Source organism: Trichosurus vulpecula, chromosome 6 (genome assembly GCF_011100635.1).
Source record: "Trichosurus vulpecula isolate mTriVul1 chromosome 6, mTriVul1.pri, whole genome shotgun sequence".
In the NCBI taxonomy this organism is placed as follows: domain Eukaryota; kingdom Metazoa; phylum Chordata; class Mammalia; order Diprotodontia; family Phalangeridae; genus Trichosurus; species Trichosurus vulpecula.
In genome coordinates, this window is record NC_050578.1 from 30696227 (window position 1) to 30722742 (window position 26516).

General features: G+C 39.6%; 1 protein-coding gene across 3 annotated transcripts in view; it reads right to left on the minus strand.

Annotated features, from left to right (window-relative positions):
- Positions 1–12475: 12475 nt before the first annotated feature.
- Positions 12476–26516, minus strand: part of PDLIM3 (PDZ and LIM domain 3) — a 62787-nt gene continuing 48746 nt past the window's right edge. For 2 of the 3 annotated variants that reach the window (XM_036764918.1, XM_036764919.1), the window contains exons 5-7: positions 18389–18516; positions 15518–15629; positions 12476–13115 (exon numbers count right to left, since the gene is read on the minus strand). In XM_036764918.1, the coding sequence (XP_036620813.1) occupies positions 12926–13115; positions 15518–15629; positions 18389–18516 (430 nt within the window). In that variant the 3' untranslated portion in view covers positions 12476–12925. Of the gene's footprint in view, positions 13116–15517; positions 15630–18388; positions 18517–24913; positions 25178–26516 lie in introns of all 3 variants that reach the window. The other variant, XM_036764917.1, reaches the window with a different exon arrangement.

Consider the following 26516-nt stretch of genomic DNA (forward strand, 5'->3'; position numbering starts at 1 on the left):
ATAGTTGGGCTATGAATATATCCTTGCGGCAGGCGTGTAAATGTATACTGTCGGCCTTGCCAAGTAAAAGCAAACTGATTCCATTGCTTGGGGTCTATTGGGATCGTAAAGAAGGCATTGGCCAAATCAATAACTGCATACCAAGTCCCTTCATGTTTTTGTATTCTCTCTATTAAAGTAACCGTGTCTGGAACAGCAGCATACAAGGGAGGAGTCACTTTGTTCAGCTGTCTATAATCTACTGTCATCCTCCATGTTCCATCTGATTTTCGGACTGGCCAGACAGGGTTGTTCCATTGAGTAGTTGTAGGGACTAACACTCCTGCCTCAACACATTCTCTTATAGTGTTGGCAATTTCATCTTGCCCACCTGGCACACGATATTGCCTCAAAGTAATTACTTCAGAAGGTTCGGGCAAAGTGATTGGATCCATCTTGATTTTCCCCACTAAGACTGCATTAATGCCTATTTTCCTCACAGCAAATTGGTATTTCCCTTCAGGTAAATTTAAGGTCATACCCTTCAAAATGTCTATTCCAATGATGTATTCAGGAATAGGCACAATAACCACACTATATTCTTTCTTGGGCAACTGTCCAATTTTCATCATTAATTTAACTTGTCTGGCTGATATTTCAGTCCCTCCTAGTCCTGTAATGGTAATAGGAGTTCCATGGCTGAACTTGTCTGGATTTCCATAAATAAGGGTGGCCTCGGCCCCAGTATCTATTAATGCCTCAGTTACCGTACTTGACCCATTTTTCCAATATATGGTCAAGTTAATGTGAGGTCTACAATCCAGCCTGTGTATTTCCTTAATTTGGACTGGGGCTCGGCCTGTTCCCTAGTATTCCCTTTCATATGATTCACTTGGGTTTGAAGGTTCAACATCTGTAGTATTTGCAGGAGCAGTTCTTATTTCCCTATCTCTCCTGTTATCAAGGCCTTTATCTCTGTACATTCTATATAATTCATTGGTTGGAATTCCATCTATCATTTCAAAACCTACCCCTGCTCTCAATAAAGCAGTAAACATTTCTTTCCTTGTTACTCTCCTTTGGCGCCAAGTTTGCTGGTTATTCACCCTTCTCTCTCGAGGAGATCTATCCCTTCCCCAGTCACCTAAGTCATGTAACTGTAAAATCTTATTTATCACTGTTGTAAGACGGCTCCCTACTTCTCCAAGTAATAAATTCAAAATTAGTTGTTTATAAGCAGGGGGAGCTGTCCTAATTATTAAATTCCTATGAGGCAGTTCCATTGGATCATTGTAATATTTGTCTGAGGTTCCTATCATAATGGCAGTCTTCATTACCTCCTCCTTTAGTCTCATGATACAATCTCTAAGTGAATACCAGGGTCTGTGCTCAGTGGGCCACATAGAATCAGTAGCATATCTCTTATTGCATCCCACAGCGGCTAATGCCAACAGAGTAGTCCTGCTATCACCATCTCCTTGCTGATGATGTTCCCTAAAAGCTTGTTGAACTAGAGGATCATGGCTGATACCTATGAATCTCATGCAGTCTGTCCTATCTACTGATATTCCACTGGCCCCTTGATCACTGAGTCTTACCATCCAAGATATCAATGGTTCTCCTATTCTTTGGCTGAATCTACTCAAAATATCTGTGACCTCTTGCGGTGAGAAATCTTCCTGAATTTCCCTTGTAACTGAATCTTCACCTCGGGTTTCTGTCTTCCTCCTTTGTATGGGTCGAGCTCTTATCTGATCATTTAACCATCTCCTATTCTCTGTGTGAGGCACATCCTGAACCCCAGTAGTGTTTTGTGCCTCAGCCCCTAACATTGTCTCATTCTCTCCCCACTCACTTCCTCTGCCACCATGGCTAGGACGAAGCAGGCAGTCAGGCTCTTTCTGGGCTGGGTTGAAATGCACTCTGGGCTTTTTTGGTCTCCTGTTGCTCTTAGCCACATTAATAGAAAAGTTCTCATTTGAGTCAGTTTGGTCTCCTGCTATCTGAGATTCCCCTTCTTCCTGCGGGGTAGGAGTGCCCCCATGTCTTTCACTTAATCTCAATCTTTCGTATACTAGCCGGTAGGCTGATAACACCATCCAGCTTTGCCTAGATAGTGATGCCCCTGACTGAATCCCAACTTCTCGTAAACACTTTTCCAAATCCCTAGGATCTCCTCTCCGTAGCCTTGGTTCCCAGTTTTCACAGGGTCCAGCTTTTTTAGCCAATTCTTTTGCTAGGGAGGAATAAAATGGATCCTCCCATCCTGGGATATTCATCTCTTTCTCTGGAATTGTTCTGCTTCTAAATAGAGATCTTATACCTAGCGATCCCATCCTGGTCGCCAAATGTATTAGGAGGGCAGAGTTTATAATCTCAAATAGGATCATAAACATGTCTGAAACGTTCGGAATCGCCGGATATAAGAAACTCTCAAAGTAGAAGGCAGAAGAATCAAAACATTTATTTAGGCTCCACAGTAACCAACCCATGAACCAGCAACCCCATTTTGATATATTGATCAAAAGCTTCCAGGCCCAATAAGTACGCCTTGAAAGAGTAACCAGGAGGCTACAGAGAAGCATGATTGCGTAAAGCAAAATCATGTTTCCCCCTCTATGGTAATAAGATTACCCACTGGCCTGAAGTCTTTGTTCAGCTTTCTCCCGTAGGTCAGCTCTGCTACTGGCAGCTCCTGCTTCAGCTGTGTCTGTGGCTGTGGCTGTAACTGACGTAACTGTCGTAACTGCCTCTGTAACTGTCGCTGTAACTGTCTCTGGCTCCAACCGGAAAAGGAAAAGAGGATCTTCAAGCTGTCCTCTCCCCTCTTATAGAGTTTTTGACATCATCAAGCACCGCCTGAACGACCAGGGCCGATTGGTTCTTGACTTGGCCCCTCCCCCTAGCGTAGCCGTTAACACCTCCCCTCAGCCAGCCCCATGACTCATCACACAGGAAGTTGTCTGCTTCCTGGAATGCTCTTTGGGCTTCCTGCCCCGGAAGAGCAAGCCACAGTGTCCAGAGGCTCAATGAGGTAAGCTGAGTCATTCAAAGAAAACAAAGGCCATTCTGGCTACAGGACACAAATAAGGTAAAGAAACACTGTCCCTGCCCTTAAGATGTTCATGGAGTGGAAACCAAGCAGAGTTGCTGATGGAAAATGGAGACTTACTCTGAGGAAGTGTTGAATATCGAAGCTGAATGACTCCCTATGATGATGAGATTTATTATCCTGGAGGGAGGCATGATATTCATGGAGTGGAAACCATCACTGCAAATTGTAACCTTTCTAAGCCTTAGTGGACAGCCTTCATGGTTTCCGTGGTCAAAAAAAATTATTGCTGTTCATCTTCTGATAAGAAAATCATCACTGTCCAGCATTTGGGCCTTGGAAACTAGATAGTGTCTTAGATAGTCGCCAGGTTTATACCAGAAAACTTCCCACCTTCAAAGGTTCTGCCATGGTCTTCAAGAACCAGGTTGACCTTGTCATCACAACAAGGCATCAAGCAGGGCTTTGATAGAGCATGAATAAGAGTACAGATGATCAAGTAGGGATCTGAGTGACCACTTCTCTCTATTGTAGAAGGCATTTACATTCCAGGTTGAAAGAGGAGTTAGATGATAGTGAAGGGCCTTTGCATCTCTAAGATTCTATTATTCTACAAATAGCAAGATTTTACAAATCTTGTGAAATTTCAGGGAGAGGAGGAAATGAGAAAAGGAAGAATTTGGGACTTCAAAGTTTTTAAGAGTGAAGGAAGTTATAAAACAAAATTGGAAATAAATGTTAAAATATAAGGGCTCAAGCTATTGAATAATTAGGATTGTTGTTATCACATGACATTCACTTTGGCAACTCTTGTAAACCTGACACATTATTAAGAAACTCAAACATTAAGGAAACAAACTCAAATATTACAAGAAACTCAGAAATGTATGTCTATAGAAGGGACTGAAAGTAATACAAAAAGAAATCATCCATGTATTTGAATGGCTATTAATCATTGTGAGTTAATTAGGTCCTGGATATTTATGATTAGAGGGACAAATTCTAGCTGTCATTTGAAAGAAGAAGATATTTCCTATATGTATATATAGTCAATTCTCAACATTCACACATTTAACTTTGAGGACTTTAAGCATTCACATGATTTTATTAGTAACCTCCTTTTCACTTTCATGTTGGCCATCTGCACATTCAAGGCTATGCCCAGTAGATGTGGCCAATTTTGTGGAGCAGCTAGTATCCTATAAGGCATGTCACTGGTCCTGTTCACCCCATCCTTGTAAAGAGCTAAATATTCATTGAATATTTTCATTGTTTGCCTTTAAAACTCAAGTTTTATGTTGCAATTATGCCCTGAAAGTGTAGTGTTAAGTTCTCTGGTCTCTGCAAAGTCAGTGATGAAGCTTAGTGAGAAAATAAAGGTGTTAGATAAACTTCTTGCCTGAATGTCTATAGCTGCTGTCGCCAGCAAGTTTAATTTTAACAAATCAAAGATCTGTTATGTCCTCAAAAAGGAGGAAAATATTTGTAATAGCGTTTGTGAATCTGTTCCTGAAAGTGCTAAAGTAACCTCTCAAGAGCTCAATGAGGAAACTGAAAAAATTAAAAAGTTAAGTTTGTGCTTAAATGAGATGGTGGTCACCCCTCACCCTCTCTCAAGTGCCAACATGGCATATGAGCACCTCCCCCGATGCAGGTGTATTATGGCTGCTGGGTGGAGAGTGCAGGGCTGAGTCTGACCAAGCCTCATGTGCTTTTCATTGGAGAACAATTCAACCACAATGTGCAAAGGGAAATTAGAGAGTACGGGTTGCACCTCTCCCTTTTTTATCTCTGGGTTCTTCTGACATCACTGCCCTTGCCAATCCTGTTCAGTGTTGCCTATCTTCTCCCCTGCATTTAATGAGTTATTTCATGGTTACTGTATTTGGAAAAGTGCCTATTATCAGAAGTAATGTTTTGTTATAAAGAGTTGTAGGCAGAAAACTGTACTTTCAGCAATCTCTATTGAAACATTATAGTTTTTGGTGGTCTCGGAAACATAGCCACCTATTTCCCATAGATTCAAGCATCAACACTTGAGCTTTTGACTTTTGCACGATTTTCTGAGAGTGTTACCCCAGACAAAATTGGGGATTAATTGTATCACTCAATGAAGAATTGGCTTTGGGTTATTTCAGAAACTTTTTTTTCTTTGTAAATAAGGCTAAAGGGAGTAAATTAAGTGCACCCTTGCTTGAGTTATTTTGGAGGTGACAAGTGTGAAATGGGACGGTGTACGAAGGAGCAGCTGGGTGGTGCAGTGGACAGAGTGAAGGGCTTGGATTCAGGAAGATGAGTCATCCTGAGTTCAAATTTGGAGTTAGACACTTCCTAGCTGTGTGACCCTGGGCAAGTCAAGAGTTAACCCTGTTTGCCTCAGTTCCTCATCTGTAAAATGAGCTGGAGAAGGAAATGGCAAACCACTGCAGTATCTTTGCCAAGAAAACCCCAAATGGAGTTTTCACAGAGTTAGAAATGACTGAATGACAAGTCTGAAGCAGTGGCAGTCAGTCACAGCAAATCAGTAACTTCAGTGCAAGAAGTAGTTACGGTTCTGCAGAAAGGAAGGCAAGTGAGGGGCAGCTAGGTGGTGTAGTGAGTAGAGCACCGACCCTGAAGTCAGGAGGACCTGAGTTCAAATCAGGTCTCAGACACTTTACACATTTGCTAGCTGTGTGACATTGGGCAAGTCACTTAATCCCAATTGCCACGCCTTCCCCCTCCAAAAGATAAAAAAAAAAAAAAAGAAAGAGAAAGGAAGTCAAGCCAGTGTGGTTCTGTCCATGTATCGTACTTTGTCCAAAGATCATAATTCTGCCACTGCCTCAGTGACATCCATTATGATACAGTGCCCTTCACTGAGATCCATTTTTGCTGAAACTCACCTACTACCCGTAACTGGACAAACACTTATGTACAATCTGCCTCTCCAAAATACAAGTTCCACGGAGGTAAGACCCATTTGTTTTTACCTTTCTGTTGTTGTCCCCAGCGCCTAACACAGTGTTTGGTACATAGTAGGTGTTTAATAAATGCTTACTGAGTGGGTGAAAAGGTAACATGTATGGTGTGCATGTACATGTGTCTGTAATATGCAATTACATCTATTATATATATTACATCTATTATAGCTCTCATTAGCTGTTACATACTCATTAACACCCAGTGTCAAAGTCTTATGCCTTTTCCCCAATCTTAGGCTTTATTTATAATCACTTAATCAAATGATTAATATATAATCAAGTATTTATGAAATATTACATGCTAGGCATTGTAGATATAAGCTCAAATCATGAATCAGTCCCTACTCACAATGACCTTATGTTTACAGGAATATGATAAAACTTCAAAAGTGCTTCTTGAATTATCTGTATTTGACATAAGGAAGGATGAAGCTGGACATGGATGATTATCCAGAAAAGGAGACTGAGGAATGTCTAGAGAGCTAGGAAAAGAACCAGCAGAGAGCAGTATCACAAAAATCCAAGAAGGAGAGTATTCAAGAGGAGACAAGATAGTCAGAGGTGTCAAATGCCTCAGAGATGTCAAGATGGGTAAGGATGGATGAAAGGCTATTGAATTTAATGATAAAGAGATCATCAGCCCTTAGCATAGTGCCTGGCACATAGTAGGTTCTTAATAAATACTTGTGGACTTTAATTGACTTACTGGTGGCCTTTGAGAGAACAATTTCAGTCAAGTAGTGGGGACAGAAACCAGATTTCAGGGAATTGAGAAGTGAGTGGGAAGTGAAGATACAGAAGCAAAGAGTATTTTTCTAGGAGTGTGACAGGATCAATATCTACCAGAAAGCTCCTCTCTTCCCTACCTCTTCCTCCCCCCCCCTGCCCCGCCCCCCAAACATGGCTTAGGAAGATATAGAAGCAAAGAGTATTTTTTAGGAGTGCTATAGCATCAGTATCTACCAGAAAGCTCCTCTCTCCCCCACATCCTGCTCCCTCCAACATGGTTTAGGAAAAGGTGACAAAGCCAGGACTTGCTTGGCCCAGGAGTGGGGCACAATGCTCGAGCTATGCCTCCTTCAATGCAGCTTCCCGGTAGTCTCTGGCTATATTAATGTGGCTTCTTGGTCGCCTAGGGGCGTAACTGTTCCCTCCATATGGCGTTGGGATGTCTTTGAGTAAATGGCTATCTGAACACTTCGGAAGTCACCAAACTCTGCACATTTGAACTAAATCATTTCCAATTGAGATGAAGGGAACTGTATCTATACAATCTGAATGTCACTGTATCTTTGTTACATATGTGTGTTATGTTAGAATTAAATAAGCCTCCATTGGTTAACTGTTCAATGATTCATGAGTGCCTTGTTTTGATCCAGCATCAAACTTGAACTAGCAGGGTGCTGGTGTCAGACCTCTCCCTCACTTCCACCATAAATAGGGCATGCAACTTGAGTTGTTGTTTCTGTAGTGGTAATGAATTCCTAACCTTGTGACTTATTTTTCAGGAGACTAGCCTGGGTTTCAAGTGTAGTTCTGTGATCATGGAATAGAGGGAAGCCTAGTGTTCTGCACATGTGGTAGATAATGGATAAATATTTGTTAAATTAAACTGAATTAAATGAATTCTACAAGAATTGGGTCTATGGCTAGGCCCAGCCTATGAATTGATGAAGTTTAGTGAGCTGCACCCAGTGACCCACATTTCCCCTACTGCCTTGACAGTATCTTTAAAATTTCTAACAATAAAATCATTCCTTTGGGACCAGAGAGAATGGGACAAAGGTGTGGGGAAGTTCTAGAAAACTCTGAGGCATGGAGCACTGTTTTGGGAGGGCAGGCCCAGGTGTGGGGAAATAGCGGGGAATTTGGGGAAGTTAAGATACATAAAGACACTGGCTGCGTTAGGGGCTTAGAGAAGAAAAATAGGAATACTGAAATGGGAGGCAGAGGTGTACCGTTGATCAACGTTACCTACTTTACAATTCTTTTAGACTTGGCCACTGCCTGTGACCTTGTTTATTCTTTATTTGTAGCCTGCTCTAAATGATCACAGATAAAATATACTCCAAGTGTATAAAATATCTCTCTCTGGATATTTTTATATATCTTTATATTTTGACAAATTCCATACCTAGGTTAGAAATGTGAAATAAGACTATGGTCTGGGGAGGGGTATAGTTTCTCAATCTACCAAAATAATTTTGCTATTAAAGCAGAAATTGATGGCATGGGTACACTCTTTACACCTGTTCAACAGCTGAAGGATCAAAGAAATAAATGGATAAAGTCTATACTTAGTACCAGATCCTTCATCTCAAAATAAGTACTTGGCACTCTATGCCCGCATCACTTGAAAAATATTCACACATGAGAGCTATGGTGGAGTAGGATTTAACCTATCAAAGTAGATACACATATTATTCTTTTCTAAAAAAATTAATATTTTATTTTTCCCCAATTACATGTAAAAACAATTTCAATGTTCTTTATTCAAAGTTACATTTATTGGGGCAGCTAAGTGGCACAGTGAATATAGCACCAGCCCTTGGAGTCAGGAGGACCTGAGTTCAAATCCGGCCTCAGAGACTTGGCACTTACTAGCTGCGTGACCTCAGGCCAGACACTTAACCACAGTTGCCTTGCCTTCCCTCCTCAAAAAAAACCAAAAACAAAACACCTGCCCCATATAAATATATAATAATTAATAGTCTGTTCATACTATGGAAAGTAGTCATTTTAAAATTGGTAAAAATGAGGCCCAGATAGTATTGCGAATAGGACAGGACTTTCTTGATTCAAAACTAAGTTTTTTCATTGGAATAATATGCATATGTGCATGTGTTGTGTATGTGTATAACTCTTTAATATGCAAATCTGTTAGAGCTTTGAATGTTGGAAAGTGAGGTGATGCAGTGGATAGAGCATGGCGGGGGGGGGGGGAGGGTTTGGAGACAGGAAGATCTGAGTTCAAATGTGATCTCACACATGTACTCGCTGTGTGGCCTGGGCAAGTCACTTAACCCCTATTTGCCTCAGTTCCTCATCGGCAAAATGGGTACGCACTAGAGAAGGAAATGGCAAACCACTCAGTCTCTTTGCCAAGAGAACCCCAATGGGGTCATGAAGAGTCGGACACAACTGACACAACTGCATAACAACAAGAGCCTAGAATGTAGACATTAAGATACTTTCTCTAAACTTAAGGAGAAAGTGGCCAAGGAAGATATAAGAGGGAATATGACTTGGAGTGGTTGCTATGAATTGACTGAAAAGAAACCTTCAAGACACGGTCTTCTGAGCTCTTTTCTTTTTGACTTAGTTCTTTCTCCCTTTCTTTCCAGTTCCTCAGTGATATGTCTATCACTTCTCTCTAACAACTCTGCCTTGCTTGATTTGTTTATACTTGTCACAAGCCAGCACATAGGAGGCACTTAATAAATGCTTCCTTCCTTCCTTCCTCCCTTCCTCCCTTCCTTCCTTCCTTCCTTCCTTCCTTCCTTCCTCCCTTCCTCCCTTCCTCCCTTCCTTCCTTCCTTCCTCCCTCCCTTCCTTCCTTCCTTCCTTCCTTCCTTCCTTCCTCCCTCCCTTCCTTCCTTCCTTCCTTCCTTCCTTCCTTCCTCCTCCTTCCTCCCTTCCTTCCTCCCTTCCTCCCTTCCTTCCTCCATTCCTTCCTTCCTTCCTCCCTTCCTTCCTTCCTTCCTTCTTTCCTTCCTCCCTTCCTGTCTCCTTTTCTTTGAGAAGGAAATAATACTGTTTTACATTCTATAAGCTTCTTAAAGTGAACCAAGGCCCAGGGTTGGCTAAAGATTTGGGAGAACCCAATCCATATAAACAGTGAACTTATCTGCACCACAGGTTAAATATACAAATGACTCTAACACACATTAGCGAATGTATGATTACTGTTTGGGGCCTGACTTAGGCCTACCCAATGCCTTGGGGACTCAGGCTTGGGGTAAGAATGAAATAAAATACTTGTGGATCATCTATTATTTAACAAGATAAGGTTAGTCAATGGTAGAATGGAAAAGACTTTCAGCAAAGATCTGCTCTGTGTTTAGCTGAAGGTAGATCCACTTGCCTTTTTGCTAAAATGGTGTTCCTAATTAGAAGGGTGTATAGACTTGCATGGAAATGAGAAGTCCTTCAAGTCTGAGGATCCACACTAGGTAGCAACATTCCCAAGTGAAAAAACTGGATTAAAATGTAATTGAGAAATATTCAACAAAATAAATAAAAATACAATAGAATATAGATTGACTTTGAAACTTTTGCTCTAGATCATTTAAGTTTGAAAGCTGATTTCATTGCTTTTGGTAGGGGGAGGGGAGGGAAACCTAGACTGCATAGTAGGGACCTTCTAGTCTCCCTGTCATGGATACCATTCAGATTAATGGTAGATGTTACTAGGTGTTAGAGTATCCTGAGAGTCTCAAGGAAGGAGTGATCACTTCTAGCTGGACACAGCAAAGGAGTCTTCATGAAGGAGGTGAAACCTCACATGGTCTTTGGAGGAAAAGCATCAGTAGCCAGAGATGTATGTCTGTTCTAGGTGTGGGGAAGAGAGGGTTCCTTGGCAAAGGCATGGAGGTAGGAAAAGGCAATTTGAAATCAGAGAAGTACTTCAGTGTGGCTGGTATAGAATAAAAATATGAAAAGCAATAATATAAATTAGGGTTGGAAATGTAAGTCAGAACCAGATTGTAAAGGACCTTAAATGTCAAGGTAAGTAATTGAACTTTTTATTATATTACATAGTAATAGTATATAGTAGTATTTTATTCCATAAATATTGGGGAGCAACTTTTTTGAATAGGACAGTAATGTCATACTTGAGCATTAGAAAGGTTACTTTGGCATCAGTGTGAAGGATAAATGAGATTAGATAAATATTGCAGGAGCAAGGAAGATAAGCAAACAAACAAATAAACCAACCCCTTCCCTCCCAAACCTTTTTTTTCAGCATCCCATGATTTTGAACTATTTCTTTAACTCTTCTGGATATTATTGTGTAACCTAGGTTTCCCACTCAGATTTGGATGTTATGCTGAATATGTTGTATATATATATGACTCAAGACTGACAGAGAGAATGCTGAGTAGGAATTGACACTTTGGACTTGGCACTTATATGAGGGGCAGAGATAGTGCAAAAGCTTTGGAAAGCAGATTTTCTTTTGTTGGCGAGTTACATGTGGTCCAGATTCTCTTGGGGAGTGACTCTAGATAAGGTGGGAGGGGGTGGTGCAGATAGACTTTGGAAATTGCAGACATGTAGGGGAAGCTGGCTTCTCAAGATGCCTCTTCAGCTTACTTCTGTAGAGATTTTGGAAATTTCACATGGATGAAAACAGGGCCTCTCTCTTGGTTGAGCTAAAGTCTCATTTTACTCCTATCTAAAAAGCTCATTCACTCTGTGTATTTTCTGGTTTATCTTAAATTGTATAATGTCTCTAATTTCTTTTTGCTATTTACTTAGATGAAGGATTTTATTCAATATTTATATTCTTTTGTGCAACCAGTATTTGGTGGGGAAAAGTTTATATGTATGAGCTTGCGATAACTCCCCTTAAGAGTAGTCAAGGAAATAGCTTTATTGTTTTGAACTTATTGTGTCTAGACTAGTAATATTCAGGGAGTAGATAGATGTAATTCCAGTACGTTACCCCTGCAAAAAATGGAAAAAAGAACTTCTAGCTTTGTAGTATGCTGCGGGTAAGATGGGGCTTACTGGCACCTCTCACTTGTCTGGCTTTTCTCCTCTCCTCAGGGAGAAGTCCAGACTTCAGAACACATCTATCAATAACTCTGAGGAACTGCATTTAGACAACCCGTGGGAACTCACCTGTCCTTCATGGACAGCACAAACCTTACAGTTGCAATGCACTGGAATTGTTTTTCAGATTTTATTGTTTTGAAATTCTAACATTTTATTTGACAGTTTATTTTAATTTTTTTATCAAAAGTGAGAATTCTATATACAGGAAGCTTAGTTTTGATATCACTGACTGAAGGAGTTCTAAAGCTGATTTGATTGCATAGTATAACAAACTAATTATAAACTCCTTAAATACATAAATTATAGACTGTGTTCCTATGCATTTAAATGTTCATTGTAGTGGTTGTTAATGCTATTTTTGTTCATGAATGTTTATTTACTAAGGTGCATATACCTAAGTTTTTGGCAAATGAGTCAATTTTGGGAGTTAATACTTAAAAAAAAGTAGTTGGCATTTCCTTCCAGTCCCACACATTTGCATGATGGTAGCTATCATCATGCATAACGGAGTTCTTTTGGGGGAGACATTGGTTATACCAGAGTTCAATGAGAATGCCTTACTTCTTTAGTTATTTTAATCATATTTGCATGTGTTTATTATGTATATCCACTAATTAAATTTAAAACCTAAAGAAATCTAAAGTCTTTTCCCCCTAGATATGTCATAATAACTGAGAGACAAAGAAAAATTCAGATAGCATTATGTCAAGATTATTATTTTATATGTAATAGATTTGCAATAGTCTTGTTAAGGAAACAAAATCTGAACAAAAATGTTGTCTTGATTATATCTTTACATGTGCTATCATTCTAAAAGCAATTTTTAATAGAATAGTAAAACATACAAAATCTTATTGCTTTAAATGCCATCAAGTTACTTTGTTAGCCTCAAAGATAACATACTTGCAAAATGTAACTAAATATATGTGTTCCTCTCCCTGCCCCACCAGCCCCGCACTCCCCGCCAAGCTGACACTTGCTTCCTTAACCCAATTCCTCAATTGGTAATAAAATCAACTTTTGAAATCCAATACTTCTGATTTAGAGTAAACATTTCGCTGTATGACTGCCCAAAGCTATAAATTTCTTCCTGTGTGCATGCGTGTGGGTGAGTGTGTGTGCGCGCTCCCTCAGCATCGACATGAGACATTTAAGCCTTTGGATAAATAGTAATTGCGTCATATCCTTCTGGTGGGCTTGTGCGGGCTCTTGCGTGAGTTTCACAGTACAGTTGTCCTTCCACAAAGAAGTAACCTTTCTGTTTGAGGTTAAGGTTACAGTCAGCACACACGAAGCACTCTGGATGCCTATACTTATCACGTGCCTTCACGACAGCCCCGCTGTTAATAAAAACAAAGAAAAAGAAAAAAATAAATATTATGGGGTGGGGAGAGCCCTACAGTTAGGGTGGGTTCTCTTTTTATTACAAGAAGAGAAACAACTGGTCTCCAGCTGTAGAGAAAATCATACACAGCTGTGAAACTTGGATACCGTATTCAGTAAAGACCCAAGATAACTGTAGCAAATGATCAATCCCTACCCAGGCTTAAGGTTTCTGTTTGATGTAAACATTGGAATTAATTACACTGAACAGGGATCAACTAATTTGTCCTTTAAAAAAATTTTTTTTTAAATAACTGCATTTCAGATTGCTAAAGAAATTATTTCTAGAGAGACCGAAAGGATGCCTTGTGGGATTTCCCAACCTCCAGTTCTTTCAAAAGTGAGACATTGCTAAGAAAAACACTGAAACACCTTTGGATGAGATTCTATTTCTGGCTAAGGGTGTGTCTGCAAAAACAGAAATCTTTCCAATTATACTATATGGGGTGGAGGGAGGGTACTCAACTATTTTTCTCCTGCCTTTCCACATGAGATGTATAGATTGTACTATTGCAACAAAAAGTATTTGCCATGAGTGACCTTTTCTCTCCTGTGCAAACAGTTCACTGACATGTTTTTGTTCCTGCCCTGGGAGTAATCACTGCTTTTGTCCCCTATGTACCTCCCCTCTCCCCATTTCTGGTTGCCTTCATTCCCCACTACCACTCACAATCACCCAGTGGTGGATGGATTGCAAAATGGTTAAATAGGTGAAGTGATAGAAATAATATCTGAGAGAGAAGCTAATGGATTCTGGTTGATATGTTATCTACAGCAATATATTTGCTCAATACCAGTGGCTACTTTGAAATTAAAAACCCATGGGAGAGAATGAACATTCCTGTTGAAATCTAAATATGCTGTTTTATATATCTATATATGTGTATATATATATATATCTATATATTCCTTACATTCCTGTGCAAAGGATGATGTAGCGTAATTGCCTTAACTTATGGAGTTTATGCAGAAAAATTAAAGAGGATGGGGTGAGGAGCCGTCAGCCTCAAGACCACACGTAGTCTTCTAGGTCCTTGGGTGAGGCCTTTCGACTGAGTCTTTTACTAAGGGGATTTGTTCTCGTGCTCTATGTTAACAAAAGCAGAGTGCTCCTTGAAGTAAAATTTATGATTATGAAACATGAAGCTAAAAATTCTTTGGAAACAACTTTTTAAATGAGACTTCATCCCCAAATTATAATGCAAGTCAAAATGATTGATAGAAAAATATTCATTTTACGTGATTTTTCAGGAACGCATTTCACACGCAGAAGTAAGGTTGTACTCATTATTTATGCAATGATTTTAGATTTCAAGTCACATATCATGAATTTAGAAGGAGAACAGCAGCAGAATGGATAGAGGCCATCTTGGAGTTAGAAAAACAAAGGTTAAAATGCCATATTTGATACCTACTGGCTGAATGACCCTGGGCAAGTCACTTAGTCCCTCAGGGTCCCAGACAATTCTCTAAGATTAGATGCTGTAGGACAGTTGCTGATCTGCTTTGTGGAAGGAATTTCTTCACAAAGAGCTCTCTATACCCATGAAATTAGAGGTCCTGAGCAAAATAAAACAAAACAAAGCAAAAAACCCAAAACAAAACCCAACCCAACTCAAATGTACAACCCTAGTAAAATGTATTTGTTTCCTTTCATACTTGCTTATACTTGGGTACTTTGAATGAGATGTAATTACACTGGTTACTGTATGCCCTCCACTGATGCAGATAGCAACACTCTTATGAGTTGCCGTGGCTAAAACCAAAAACAAACAAAAAATCCCAAACACTTGGTGGCCACAGCCTTTAGGTGATCGATTTTGCAGAACCTGGCCAGGCAGCTCTTCAGATGAGTACATTTTTCATCCTGAACTTTACGTGAGTCCTGTCACAGCTTCTGTTCCACTGGTGTATAGCCTTCAAGAGCCAAGGGTCACCTCCATGACAGGATGAACCATTAGAGGAAGGTTGTAGTGGAGATACTTGGATATGTACATTATAAATTCATAAGGCAGCTAGGTTATGCAGTGGATAGAATGCATAGAGTGTCAGACCTGGAGACAGGGAGACCTGAGTTCAAATGCAACGTTGGCTACTTCCTAGCTGGGGAAGTCACCTAACCTCTGCCTCAGTTTCTTTAACTGTAAAATTTAGATAATAATAGCTCCTACATGCCAGAGTTGTCATGAGGATAAAATAAGATATTTGTGAAGTACTTTGCAAACCTTCAGGTATTATGTAGATATTAGCTATCACTTATTATGTAAGGCAGAAAAAAGTAAGAATTCCTCGAAATTCATGTAAGTCCTTTCTTGGTGAAGATATATAGTAAACATCCAGGTCAAAAAAGGAGACTTACACAATGCCACTTCCACATTTGTCGCATAGGGGCATCTTTTGTCCACTCCCGAGGCCAGCATGAGCTTTTGTGACAGGGGCTCTTACACTCCTTGTCCCAGCAGGACGGTCATCTGAAAAACCAAAGTATTTCCATTTATGATATAGGAGCAGCAGTCCAAATTGTTTGCTGAAATCTCTAGTTGCTGCGTTTTTTTTTTAATGTTTTATTTTCGGCTCCAAATTCTCTCCCTCCGTCTAGCCCTTTCCCCACCCATTGAAAAGGTGAGAAATACAATACTCATTATACGTATGAAATCACGCAAAACATATTTTCACATTAGCTATGTTGTGGAGGCGGGGAGGCAAGAAAACTAAAGTCAAAGAAAACATGCTTCAATCTGCAATCGGTGTTCATCGGTTCTCTCTGGAGGTGGATAGCATTTTTCACCGTGGGTCCTTCGGAATTATCTTGACTCATTGTCTCGATCAGAGTAACTAAATCTTTCACAGTTGATCATCGTTACATTATCGCTGTTACCGTATACAATGTTCTAGTTGTACATACTGCACTTTACATCAGTTCATAGAAGTCTTCCTAGGTTTTTCTGAAACTATCCCATTCATCATTTCTTATAGCACAACAATATTCCATCACAACCGTATACTACTTGATGGACACCCCCTCAATTTCTAATTCTTTGTTCCCACAAAAAGAACTACTGTCCATATTTTTGTACATGTGGGTTCTTTCCCTTTTTTTCCTTGCTATCTTTGAGATACAGACGAAATAGCAGTATTGCTGGTTCAAAAGGTATACACAGTTTTTACGGACCTTTGAGTATAGTTCCGAATTGCTCTCCACAATGACTGAACCAGTTCACAACCAGCTGCTATTTTTGAGGTGAGCACTTTAACCTAAAGAATTCCCGTTTTGTACATATACTCGTTTCTAAACAACTGTGTGCAACCATGCAGAATAGCTCGTTCTCTAAATTTAGGCAGAAACAGATAAACATACACACCCGGAGAATGTATTTAATTTGTACTAGTAGAGGATACGGGGGAAAGGTAAGGAATTTACCCTATAATGACTATTGGAGACTGGAGTAAGTCATGCAAAGAGTTGGCTTAGTCTTTCTCTATGGACATTTTAAGACTGTATTAACAATATGGCTGAATAAAAAAAAAATCATCCCTTTTATTAGTCCTTTTCTGCCTTCGCATCCCTACTTGAGGGCCCAGTTCTTAGCCAGCTGATTTTTAGGAAGGATCTGGATATTCCAGTTTGGATGTTAACAGTCTGATAAGGCATTGCGGCCTCAAAATGACTTCTTCTAAAGGAGCAGATCTCTAATTTTGGAAATTTAAGCACTATGGAAGACAAAGGGAGATATTACAGGTTAGGGGACCTCCTCAATACCTCTTACCTTTTGGATTCCCTCCTACTTTATCTATTCCCTAGGCACTGAGCATAGGTATTATTTAACACAATATGGTCATTTAACACAAAATTGTCGTTCTCCTACCATCCCTTTATTAAAGTAGGCTTTCCATAACTATCCATAGATTAATTGATTGCGGACACCATTATCCACAAGAACAGAGTTGTAGATAAAACTGAGCTTCCCCATTTTTAAAATTATCTGCCTTGTACCTATTGGGTTTCTATATAGAGCATTTTAGAATAGTCTACTTTGAAAAAAAATCAGTCTTACATCTCTGGTTCTTCTAAGCAATCATTATTTGAGACCTTATGAAGCATAATTTTTTTCTTAATAGCTACAAATCTTTTATATAAATAGAAAACTGATCTTTTGGAACATGATTCTGAATTTCACAGAATGTATTATTCACAGAGTTAGCTTAAATTAAAAAACTGACAAATATTTATAAAATGCAAGACACTAGGCTAGGACCCAAAATTAAACAGTAGCTTATTGTTTTTTTAGAGGAAATGTATAAAGACACCAATAAATATAATATAGGCTAATAGGGACAAAAGAGATCTTAATGGAATGCTCCAGGGAAATGATTTTCACCTGGGAGCATCAGGGGATGCTTCACGAAGGAAGAGGCACCTAAGATGGACCTTGAAGAAAGATACGTTTGTCCAATGAACTTGGGAGAATACTCGGAAGTGGGAGAGTTCAGGAAAAGATCCAGAAACACTTATTGTTCAGTCTGACTGAAATCATGGGAGTCAGTGATGTGATGTGAGGATGGAAAGGCAAGTTAGGAACAGGTAGCAGAGGACTTTAAATGACATGTCTATTTTATTATATTGGCCACAGACCATGAATTTAAAAATATATAACTGTATTTAAAGGCATTTGGTTTCCTTTGTAATCCTATAGGATAATTATATTTAAATTGTATTATTATGTTTAAATTATTTTAAATTGTATACATTTAAAAACATTATTCTGAGAAAGGGCCCATAGCTTTTACCAGGTTGCCAAAGGGTCCCTGAGCTAGAGGGAGCCTGGTTGGGAGTCAGGAAGATCTGGCTTCAGGTTCTATTTGTGAGATTTTGTGATTTTGAGGAGGTTATTTAAACTCTGAGAACCCTAGACAACTCTCTTAAGACTGTAATTTATAGAACAGTTGCAGAACTGTATTGGTAGAGGGAGTTTCCTTATCATTTACAATGAAATCACAGGTCTGGCCAAAAAAAGTAGACAGTCATTCAGGTCTTTTTAAGCAGTGAAATGACATAATCAAATAAACAATGTCTTAGAAAAAAATCAGATTTTGATTTTCCTTAGTTGTTGATTAAAACTGATTTTTAAAAGTTCATTCCCTATATGTTTTTTTCGTGTTCTCTTGCTACCTTCTCCTATGACCAACTGTGACCAATAGCATACTGACAGACATATAAATGGTTGCTCACCAGGGTCGTCCACTAAATCCTGGAGCACCCTGAAAGAGCCTGATTGGCGAGGCTGAGTAGGTCCATCTCGATTGTCATGAAGCATCCTGTATACATCTGACTGGGGAGGCACAGAGGCTGTTGATTCACTAAAGAAAAAAAAGGAACTGAAGTAAAGGGAGGCATTAGGCATCTGAAACAGCACACCCATAGGGATGCTTTAATAAGGAATGACCATCACAACATTAATAATCCTTGAATAGCATATATTAATCATCATCTTCCAAGTGAGCCCACATAAGCAGCAAAATGTGATGTGACCTCACGTAACTTACCTTAATAATGTCATCCAATAACAACTTATTCACTCCCCTCAAAACTCTGGAGATTAGACATTGTCAGAAAGGTTTTATTACTGGGAAATGTCATGATGGAGGCACAAACATCTGCAAATTTATCAGCAAAATTCTGACCACGTTTCTGATCATGAATGAAAGCTCTCAAAAACTGATAGAATCTGACCTCTGGAGAGACCTTAGAGCTTATCTAGTCTAATCTCTCTTCCAATGAGGAGACAGGATGATGTAGTAGAGAAAATAAGAAGTTAGCTGTCAGAAGATTTAAGTTTGGAGCTTCCAGTTAGCTGATGTTACCTCTTATGATCCTAGTAACAACTTCTTTTGGTCTCAGATTCTACCCTTTTGTAAACTGAGGTAAATTAGGCTAGATGATCTCTTTCAACTTAATTAGGCCTATTGATCCTTTCTACAACATCCTTGACAGATAGACATTCAATTAATGTTTGAACATTTCTGATGATGGGGAACTCACTATCTACCAAGACTGACTATTCTAGTTTTGGATAATTCCGATTGTTCTTTCTTATGGTAAACTAAAAACTGCCTCTTGATAGCTTTAATTTCATAAACATTCATTATTATGTGCAGGTCACTGTGCAAGGTACCAGGGATATAACCAGGGGTATCCTGGTAAATATTTGCTTTCTGAAACTTTCTGAAGAAAAAAAAAGTACCCACAGCAAACTTTAAAGTTTAATCTTCATTGTTAGCATATTCTCCATTGCTTTCTTAAGTCTAGACAATCAACGAGACAATAAATCAAGCCCTTGATTTATCTTCTGAAGTGTAAAGGCTCACCCTGAAATAGAGCTGGCCCCTGCATACCCCTCGATACAAAGATGAAATCAGAAACAGTTCCCTACCTCAAAGACCTTAAAAATCCAGAAAGGAAATATGCCACGTACAAAAATAGCTACAAATCAAATGGCAAAATGAGTTCATAGGCGAGTTTTCTAAAAAGTACCATGAAAAATTTTAAAGGGAGATATCATTTGGGGGAACCAGGAATGTTTCATGGGGGTAGTGGGTTGTGAGTTAGGCTTTTATAGAAAAGATGTCAACAGGAAGAGAGGGAACAGGGCAGGGAGTATCTTCCAGGTGCAGGGGAGAACATGAGTGTAGTAATAGGAAAGGGAAGAATGGAGTGGAGAGTAGTCCAGTTGGTGGGATGTGGAGTGTGTGAAGGGAAATAGAATGAGATAGGGCCCATATGTCAGGCTAAGAAGTTTAAACTTTATTTAGGCAAGGAATTACCAAAGCTTTAGAGCAGGGCAATGATGTCGTCAAAGTAGTCCATTAGAAAAGTGACTTGGGCAGGGGTAAGAAAGATGGATTGAATAGAGGGAAAACTGGAACATGATAAAGATTGAGGAGGTTATTTGGATTATTCAGAAGGAGAAGTGATGAGGACCTACAAATGGGGTAGAGGCAGTGGAAAAAAGGAAGGGATTTGAGAGATATCACTGAAGTGAGGGCAATAGCATTTAGAAACTCTTTGGGTGTGAGTGGAGTGGAGTTGGTTAGGGAGAAAGGGAAATCATTCACTGGTCCTAGTTTTGTTCTGTAGAACAACACAGAATAAGCCTCCTCCCTCTTACATGTGGCAGATCTTTAGGCTAAACATCCCCAGTTGGCCCAACCATTCTTTAAAAAAATGTGGTTACATCTTACATTATATTTCCACAACCGGACCCTGTGTTCCAGATAGAATCAACCCATCACAGAATACATTGAGACTTGTTAATCTGAACTGGAGCCAGAGATTTCATTTCCTTCCTGATTTTAAAAAATTTGTTGCCTACATGTTTCTTTCTTTTTTTTCCTATTCTCTTGCTATCTTCTCCCATGACCAACTGTGACCAATAGCAGATGGATGGCCTTCGTTCGTTCCTTCCTTCCTTCCTTCCTTGCTTCCTTCCTTGTTTCCTTGCTTCCTTCCTTCCTCCCTCCCTCTCTTCCTTCCATTTTAAAAAATAATCAGTTATATCGCTACCATTGTGCCAATGAAGAAAGGGAGCCTTGGCCCAATTGACACTAGGACAATTGCCAGATTTGACACTGCCCTGTTTGTCTCCATTCCCCTGTCACTTACTGTCTGTTCTGTCCCTGGAAACTGAGTTCTAATCCCACATTCAGGTCCTTGGCTTCCCCTCATTGCTACTTTGCTGATAGTCACCAAAACTAACTTGTAACACTGCTGTGTGTTTTGTCTTCTCTTCTCTTTTTTTCTGGAAGCTCAGAAATGTTGATGCTTAGCTAGCCTAAGAGGTAGCCATGAAAGGGTCAGTGTAGGAGCCAAGAAGGGCCAGTGATGAACATGTGGAAACAGCTTGTCAGTTGTATGACTCCTGGAGCACTCAAGTTCATTACAAGCCTGGATGTGGCTCTTCCAGAAGTGGATGGTTTTCCTACCATCTGGTTCTGATGCAAGTCAATATGTTTGCTGCCTCCCTGGAGTTATCTTTGAAGAGAAGTGATTCCATTCACCTAAGGCATCATGGCCTTACCCATGTCCCAGGACCATAGTGCCCATGTGGCTACCACAATTACAACCCTTTGTGGCAGACTGTGTACAAAAGAACATTATTTAATGTTTCAGGTCTTGAGTCTCAAATCTATCTGTTAAAAAGAGAAAAATAAGTATTGTTCCATTTAAAACATCGAGTATATTTAATTTCCCAGTTTTGGGTGGGGCGGAGCCAAGATGGCAGCTGGAAAGCAGGGACTCACGTGAGCTCCCACACAGGTCCCTCCAAACACCGATAAAAACATGGCTCTGAACAAATTCTAGAACTTCAGAACCCATGAAATAGCAGAGGGAAGCAGGGCCCCAGCCCAGGACAGCCTGGATGGTCACAGGGTCTATTGCAGCGATGTGGGAGCGGAGCAGAGCAGAGCCCAGCATGGGTCGTTGCAGACCAACCAGACCGGGAGCCAGGCGGAACAGGCCCTAGCACCCTGAATCAGTGAGCTTAGCAGTTACCAGACTTCTCAACCCACAAACACTAAAGACAACAGAGAAGGTTAGTGGAAAAAGCTGCTGGAACAGAGTGAAAGGAGTTCAAGGTTTGGCCACAACCCCAGCAGCAGTGGAGAAGGTGCAGCTGCAGAACTACAGCTGCAGTTGCTTCCAGCCCCAGGCACACCAGGTGGGATCTGAGCAGGAGTACAGAGCCAGCCTAGACCTGAGTTGCGGTCTGGGTTGGTGGTTCTTGGAGGAGGAGGAGCACCAGTGTGGCAGAACTTGCTGTGTAGTTCTGAAAACAACAGCGCAGTCCCTCAAGCTTGGGACAAAGTACTCTATACTCTACAAGCAGTCATAGCCTGGTGAAAAACTCAAGGGTCAAGTAAGTTGGCTGGGAACATGGCCAGGCGGTGAAAACAGACTCAGATTCAGACTCAGACTTTGGAATCTTTCTTTGGTGACAAAGAAGACCAAAACAGACAGCAAGAAAAAGTCAACAAAGTCAAAAAGCCTGCATCAAAAGCCTCCAAGAAAAACATGAACTGGTCTCAGGCCATGGAAGAGCTCAAAAAGGATTTGGAAAAGCAAGTTAGAGAAGTAGAGGAAAAATTGGGAAGAGAAATGAGAAGGATGCGAGAAAACCATGAAAAACAAGTCAATGACTTGCTAAAGGAGACCCAAAAAAATACGGAAAAAAATATTGAAGAAAACAACACCTTAATAAATAGACTAACTCAAATGGCAAAAGAGCTCCAAAAAGCCAATGAGGAGAAGAATGCCTTGAAAGGCACAATTAGCCAAATGGAAAAGGAGGTCCAAAAAACCACTAAAGAAAATACTACCTTAAAAATTAGATTGGAGCAAGTGGAAGCCAGTGACTTGATGAGAAATCAAGATATTATAAAACAGAACCAAAGGAATGAAAAAATGGAAGACAAGGTGAAATATCTCATTGGAAAAACCACTGACCTGGAAAACAGATCCAAGAGAGCTAATTTGAAAATTATTGGACTACCTGAAAGCCATGATCAAAAAAAGAGCCTAGATATCATCTTTCAAGAAATTATCAAGGAGAACTGCTCTGATAGTCTAGAGCCAGAGGGTAAAATAGAAAGAATCCACCGATCGCTTCCTGAAAAAGATCCCCAAAAGAAAACTCCTAGAAATATTGTTGCCAAATTCCAGAGCTCCCAGATCAAGGAGAAAATATTGCAAGCAGCCAGAAAGAAGCAATTTGAGTATTGTGGAAACACAATCAGGATAATACAAGATCTAGCTGCTTCTACATTAAGGAATCAAAGGGATTGGAATATGACATTCCATAGGTCAATGGAGCTAGGATTAAAACCTAGAATCACCTACCCAGCAAAACTGAGTATCATGCTCCAAGATAAAATATGGATTTTCAATAAAATAGAGGACTTTCAAGCTTTCCCAGTGAAAAGACCAGAGCTGAATAGAAAATTTGACTTTCAAACACAAGAATCAAGAGAAGCATGAGAAGGTAAACAAGAAAGAGAAATCATAAGGGACTTACTAAAGTTGAACTGTTTTGTTTACATTGCTACATGGAAAGATGATGTGTGTAATTCATGAGACCTCAGTATTAGGGTAGCCGAAGGGAATACACCTATGAATATGTGTATATGTGTGTGTGTGTGTGTGTGTGTGTGTGTTCCCTTCAGCATATATAGACAGAGGGCACAGGGTGAATTGAATATGAAGGGATGATATCTAAAAAATAACATCAATATAAGGGATAAGAGAGGAATATATATTAAGGGAGGGAGAAAGGGAAAAATAGAATGGGGTAAATTATCTCACATAAAAGCGGCAAGAAAAAGCAGTTCTGTAGGAAGGGAAGAGGGGGCAGGTGAGGGGGAATGAGTGAATCTTGCTCTCATCAGATTTGACCTGAGGAGGAAATAACATACACACTCAATTGGGTATCTTACCCCACAGGAAAGAAGGAGGAAGGAGATAAAAAGGGGGGATGATAGAAGGGAGGGCAGATAGGGGGAGGAGGTAATCAAAAACAAATACTTTCAAAAAGGGACAGGGTCAAGGGAGAAAACTGAATAAAAGGGGATAGGATAGGAAGGAGCAAAATATAGTTAGTATTTCACAACATGAGTATTGTGGAAGGATTTTACATAATGATATGCATGTGGCCTATGTGGAATTACTTGCCTTCTTAGGAGGGTGGGTTGGGAGGGAAGAGGGGAGAGAATTTGGAACTCAAAGTTTTAAAAACCGATGTTCAAAAAAAAGTTTTTGCATGCAACTAGGATATAAGATATACAGGCAATGAGGCATAGAAATCTATCTTGCCCTACAAGAAAGTAAGGGAAAAGGGGATGGGGTGGGGAGTGGGGTGACAGATGGGAGGGCTGACTGGGGAACGGGGCAACCAGAATATTTGCCATTTTGGAGTTGGGGGGAGGGTAGAAATGGGGAGAAAATTTGTAATTCAAACTCTTGTGAAAATCGATGCTGAAAACCAAAAATATTAAATAAATAAATAAATAAATAAATAAATGATTTCCCAGTTTTTAAAAGAGATTCTCATGATATCTCCTCCAAGTGTAACTTTCTAAGCTGTTTTTATATTGCAGGTACATTTTACATTAATGTGGCTTGTATTTTTTAAATATCCATTCTTTGTATCATTTACATCCATTACAATGACTGTTATTTAGAATTCTGTTTGTAAATATTTCTGTGACAAGCAAAAATGAAAAAAAAAATACAGCATTAGTGATTATCTCAGGAAAGCTTAGCTAGCTGCACACAGTTTTTTTTTTAAATTATGCCTTTCATTGATTGTAATACTCTGTAAAATGACATAGAGGTAAATTCTGGTCTGATTAGGACCACCTGCCATTAGAAAAAGCGGCATCCTATAGAGGCAATGAAGCTATTATCTAGAAAAATATTGTAAAAAGAATTTGCTTTGAAATAGGCATAAAAGTTCTTAATTAAAAAGCCAGGCAGCTGGTACAGAAGCAGGCAGGACAATGTCTTTACTCTAATGACTGCCTTTCAAGCATTGGCCTAGACAAATGTCTAAGCAACATGTTTTGGCTTTATCTTTATTATATTTCACAATTATCTTGCAATTTTGGAAAACTCATACAAGTCAGTGTTAAAACACACCATCACATGTGACATCCTTCATGCGTTTTAGTCAGTGTGCTCATAGTCCGTGCTGCTAGTGATTACCTCATCGGGGGTGTTTCCCCCAGGGCCGTAGAAACCTGACCCTGGAGGGTTTCCATAATATTGTCATCTGAGTACAACTGCATGGGTGTATTAAACTGAGCATGAACAATCTTCACACCAGGAAGTTCCATTTCCAAGGGAATGTTAGGGGCCATCTTGGCAGCAACTTTCAAGTCACCTGGGCAAATAGAGCTAACGGCACTGATAGATGAAGGGGTGCTACGTCCGCTGCCACAGTCAATACCGGAGGGAGTGCTGCATCCACTGTGTTAATAGTAACCCGTTACAGAAAGACAGACGACCCAGAAAGTCAGGGTATACAGACACAAGGTAAAATAAAGAACATATGCAAAGAAGTTAAACAGGGTTGAAAAGAGAAGGAAAGAGGGGAATTACAGCAAAAAACAGAAAAGCAAAAGGATTGATTCCAGCCCAATCGGAACTTTTTATTTTAAAGGGCGGGGCAACAAGAAGGAACAATGGCAAAAAAACCCACGCCTTTAATTTAAGACTGAAAAAAGAAAGTAAATTAAATCAGAGGAAGACTACGAGCACATCTTTTTATACAGTTCCGCTATGAAATGTGTTAATTGAAAGTTCCAGGAATTTAGGAGAATTTTTTTGGGGGGGGATTGGGGAGAACGGGGAGGGTGGGGTTGGACCTGTGATTTCTTCAGTTTGAGGCATTTCCAGTGGTGAAATTCTCTCCACAGATGCAGATCTATTACTCATCCGCGGATTACAGGTTTAGAAAGTTGACTGGTACTGAAAGGTTTTAACTCGCCCATGGTCACACAGCTAGTATGTAACAGAAGCAGGATTTGAACACAGGTCTTCCCGAACAAACTTCTCAAAAAGAAGTGTACACCTCTGTTCAGAGAAAATTGTGAGTAAAGGCAACAGAAATGAATGCCACCAAACTGCTTTTTCCATTTAGGACAAACATTTCAAACAATCCTTTGTTGAAAATTAAACTAAAGAGGAATTGTGGGCAAGATCAAGCAGGCTGGACATTCTTTTGCGATTCTGAATTGCCACACTTAAGGAACAAATAGATAATCTTTCACAAATAGTTACTAAGCACAGCAGGCAAGAATATCTGTTTAAATGTTTTAGATTTTGGTCTGCGATTTAAAAAAAAAAAAAGAAAGAAAGTTGTCCCCTAGTTGGGCAAGTCTCTGATGCAGTTAGGGTGTTAGTTGCTGAATTTTAGGATGTTCTGAAGTAATATTTGTCTCTAGTATCTTTTTAACCTTTTGTCTCTGGTAGGGCTATATTTTTGAACTTTCAAAATATAGTTTTATTTGCTATTGCTTTACAATTTTTTTGCTTAGATTCTTTAAAGAAAGGCAATGTCTCGTGATAAGAGTTTTGTAAAAATACGGCTTTGTTTGCTGTTGTTTTGCAATTTTTTAAAAAAAAAGATCTTTAAACAAACACTTGATGTCGCATAACTTAAGTCTCATGTTTCAACAAACACAACTGTGTTAACAGCTTAAGAAATTACCCTGGAGAACCTTCAGAAAAATCAGATAACTGTCTAAGTTCATTGGCTTTCATGTAGGTAGCCAATTTTATAACTTGAGACCATATACTCAATCCA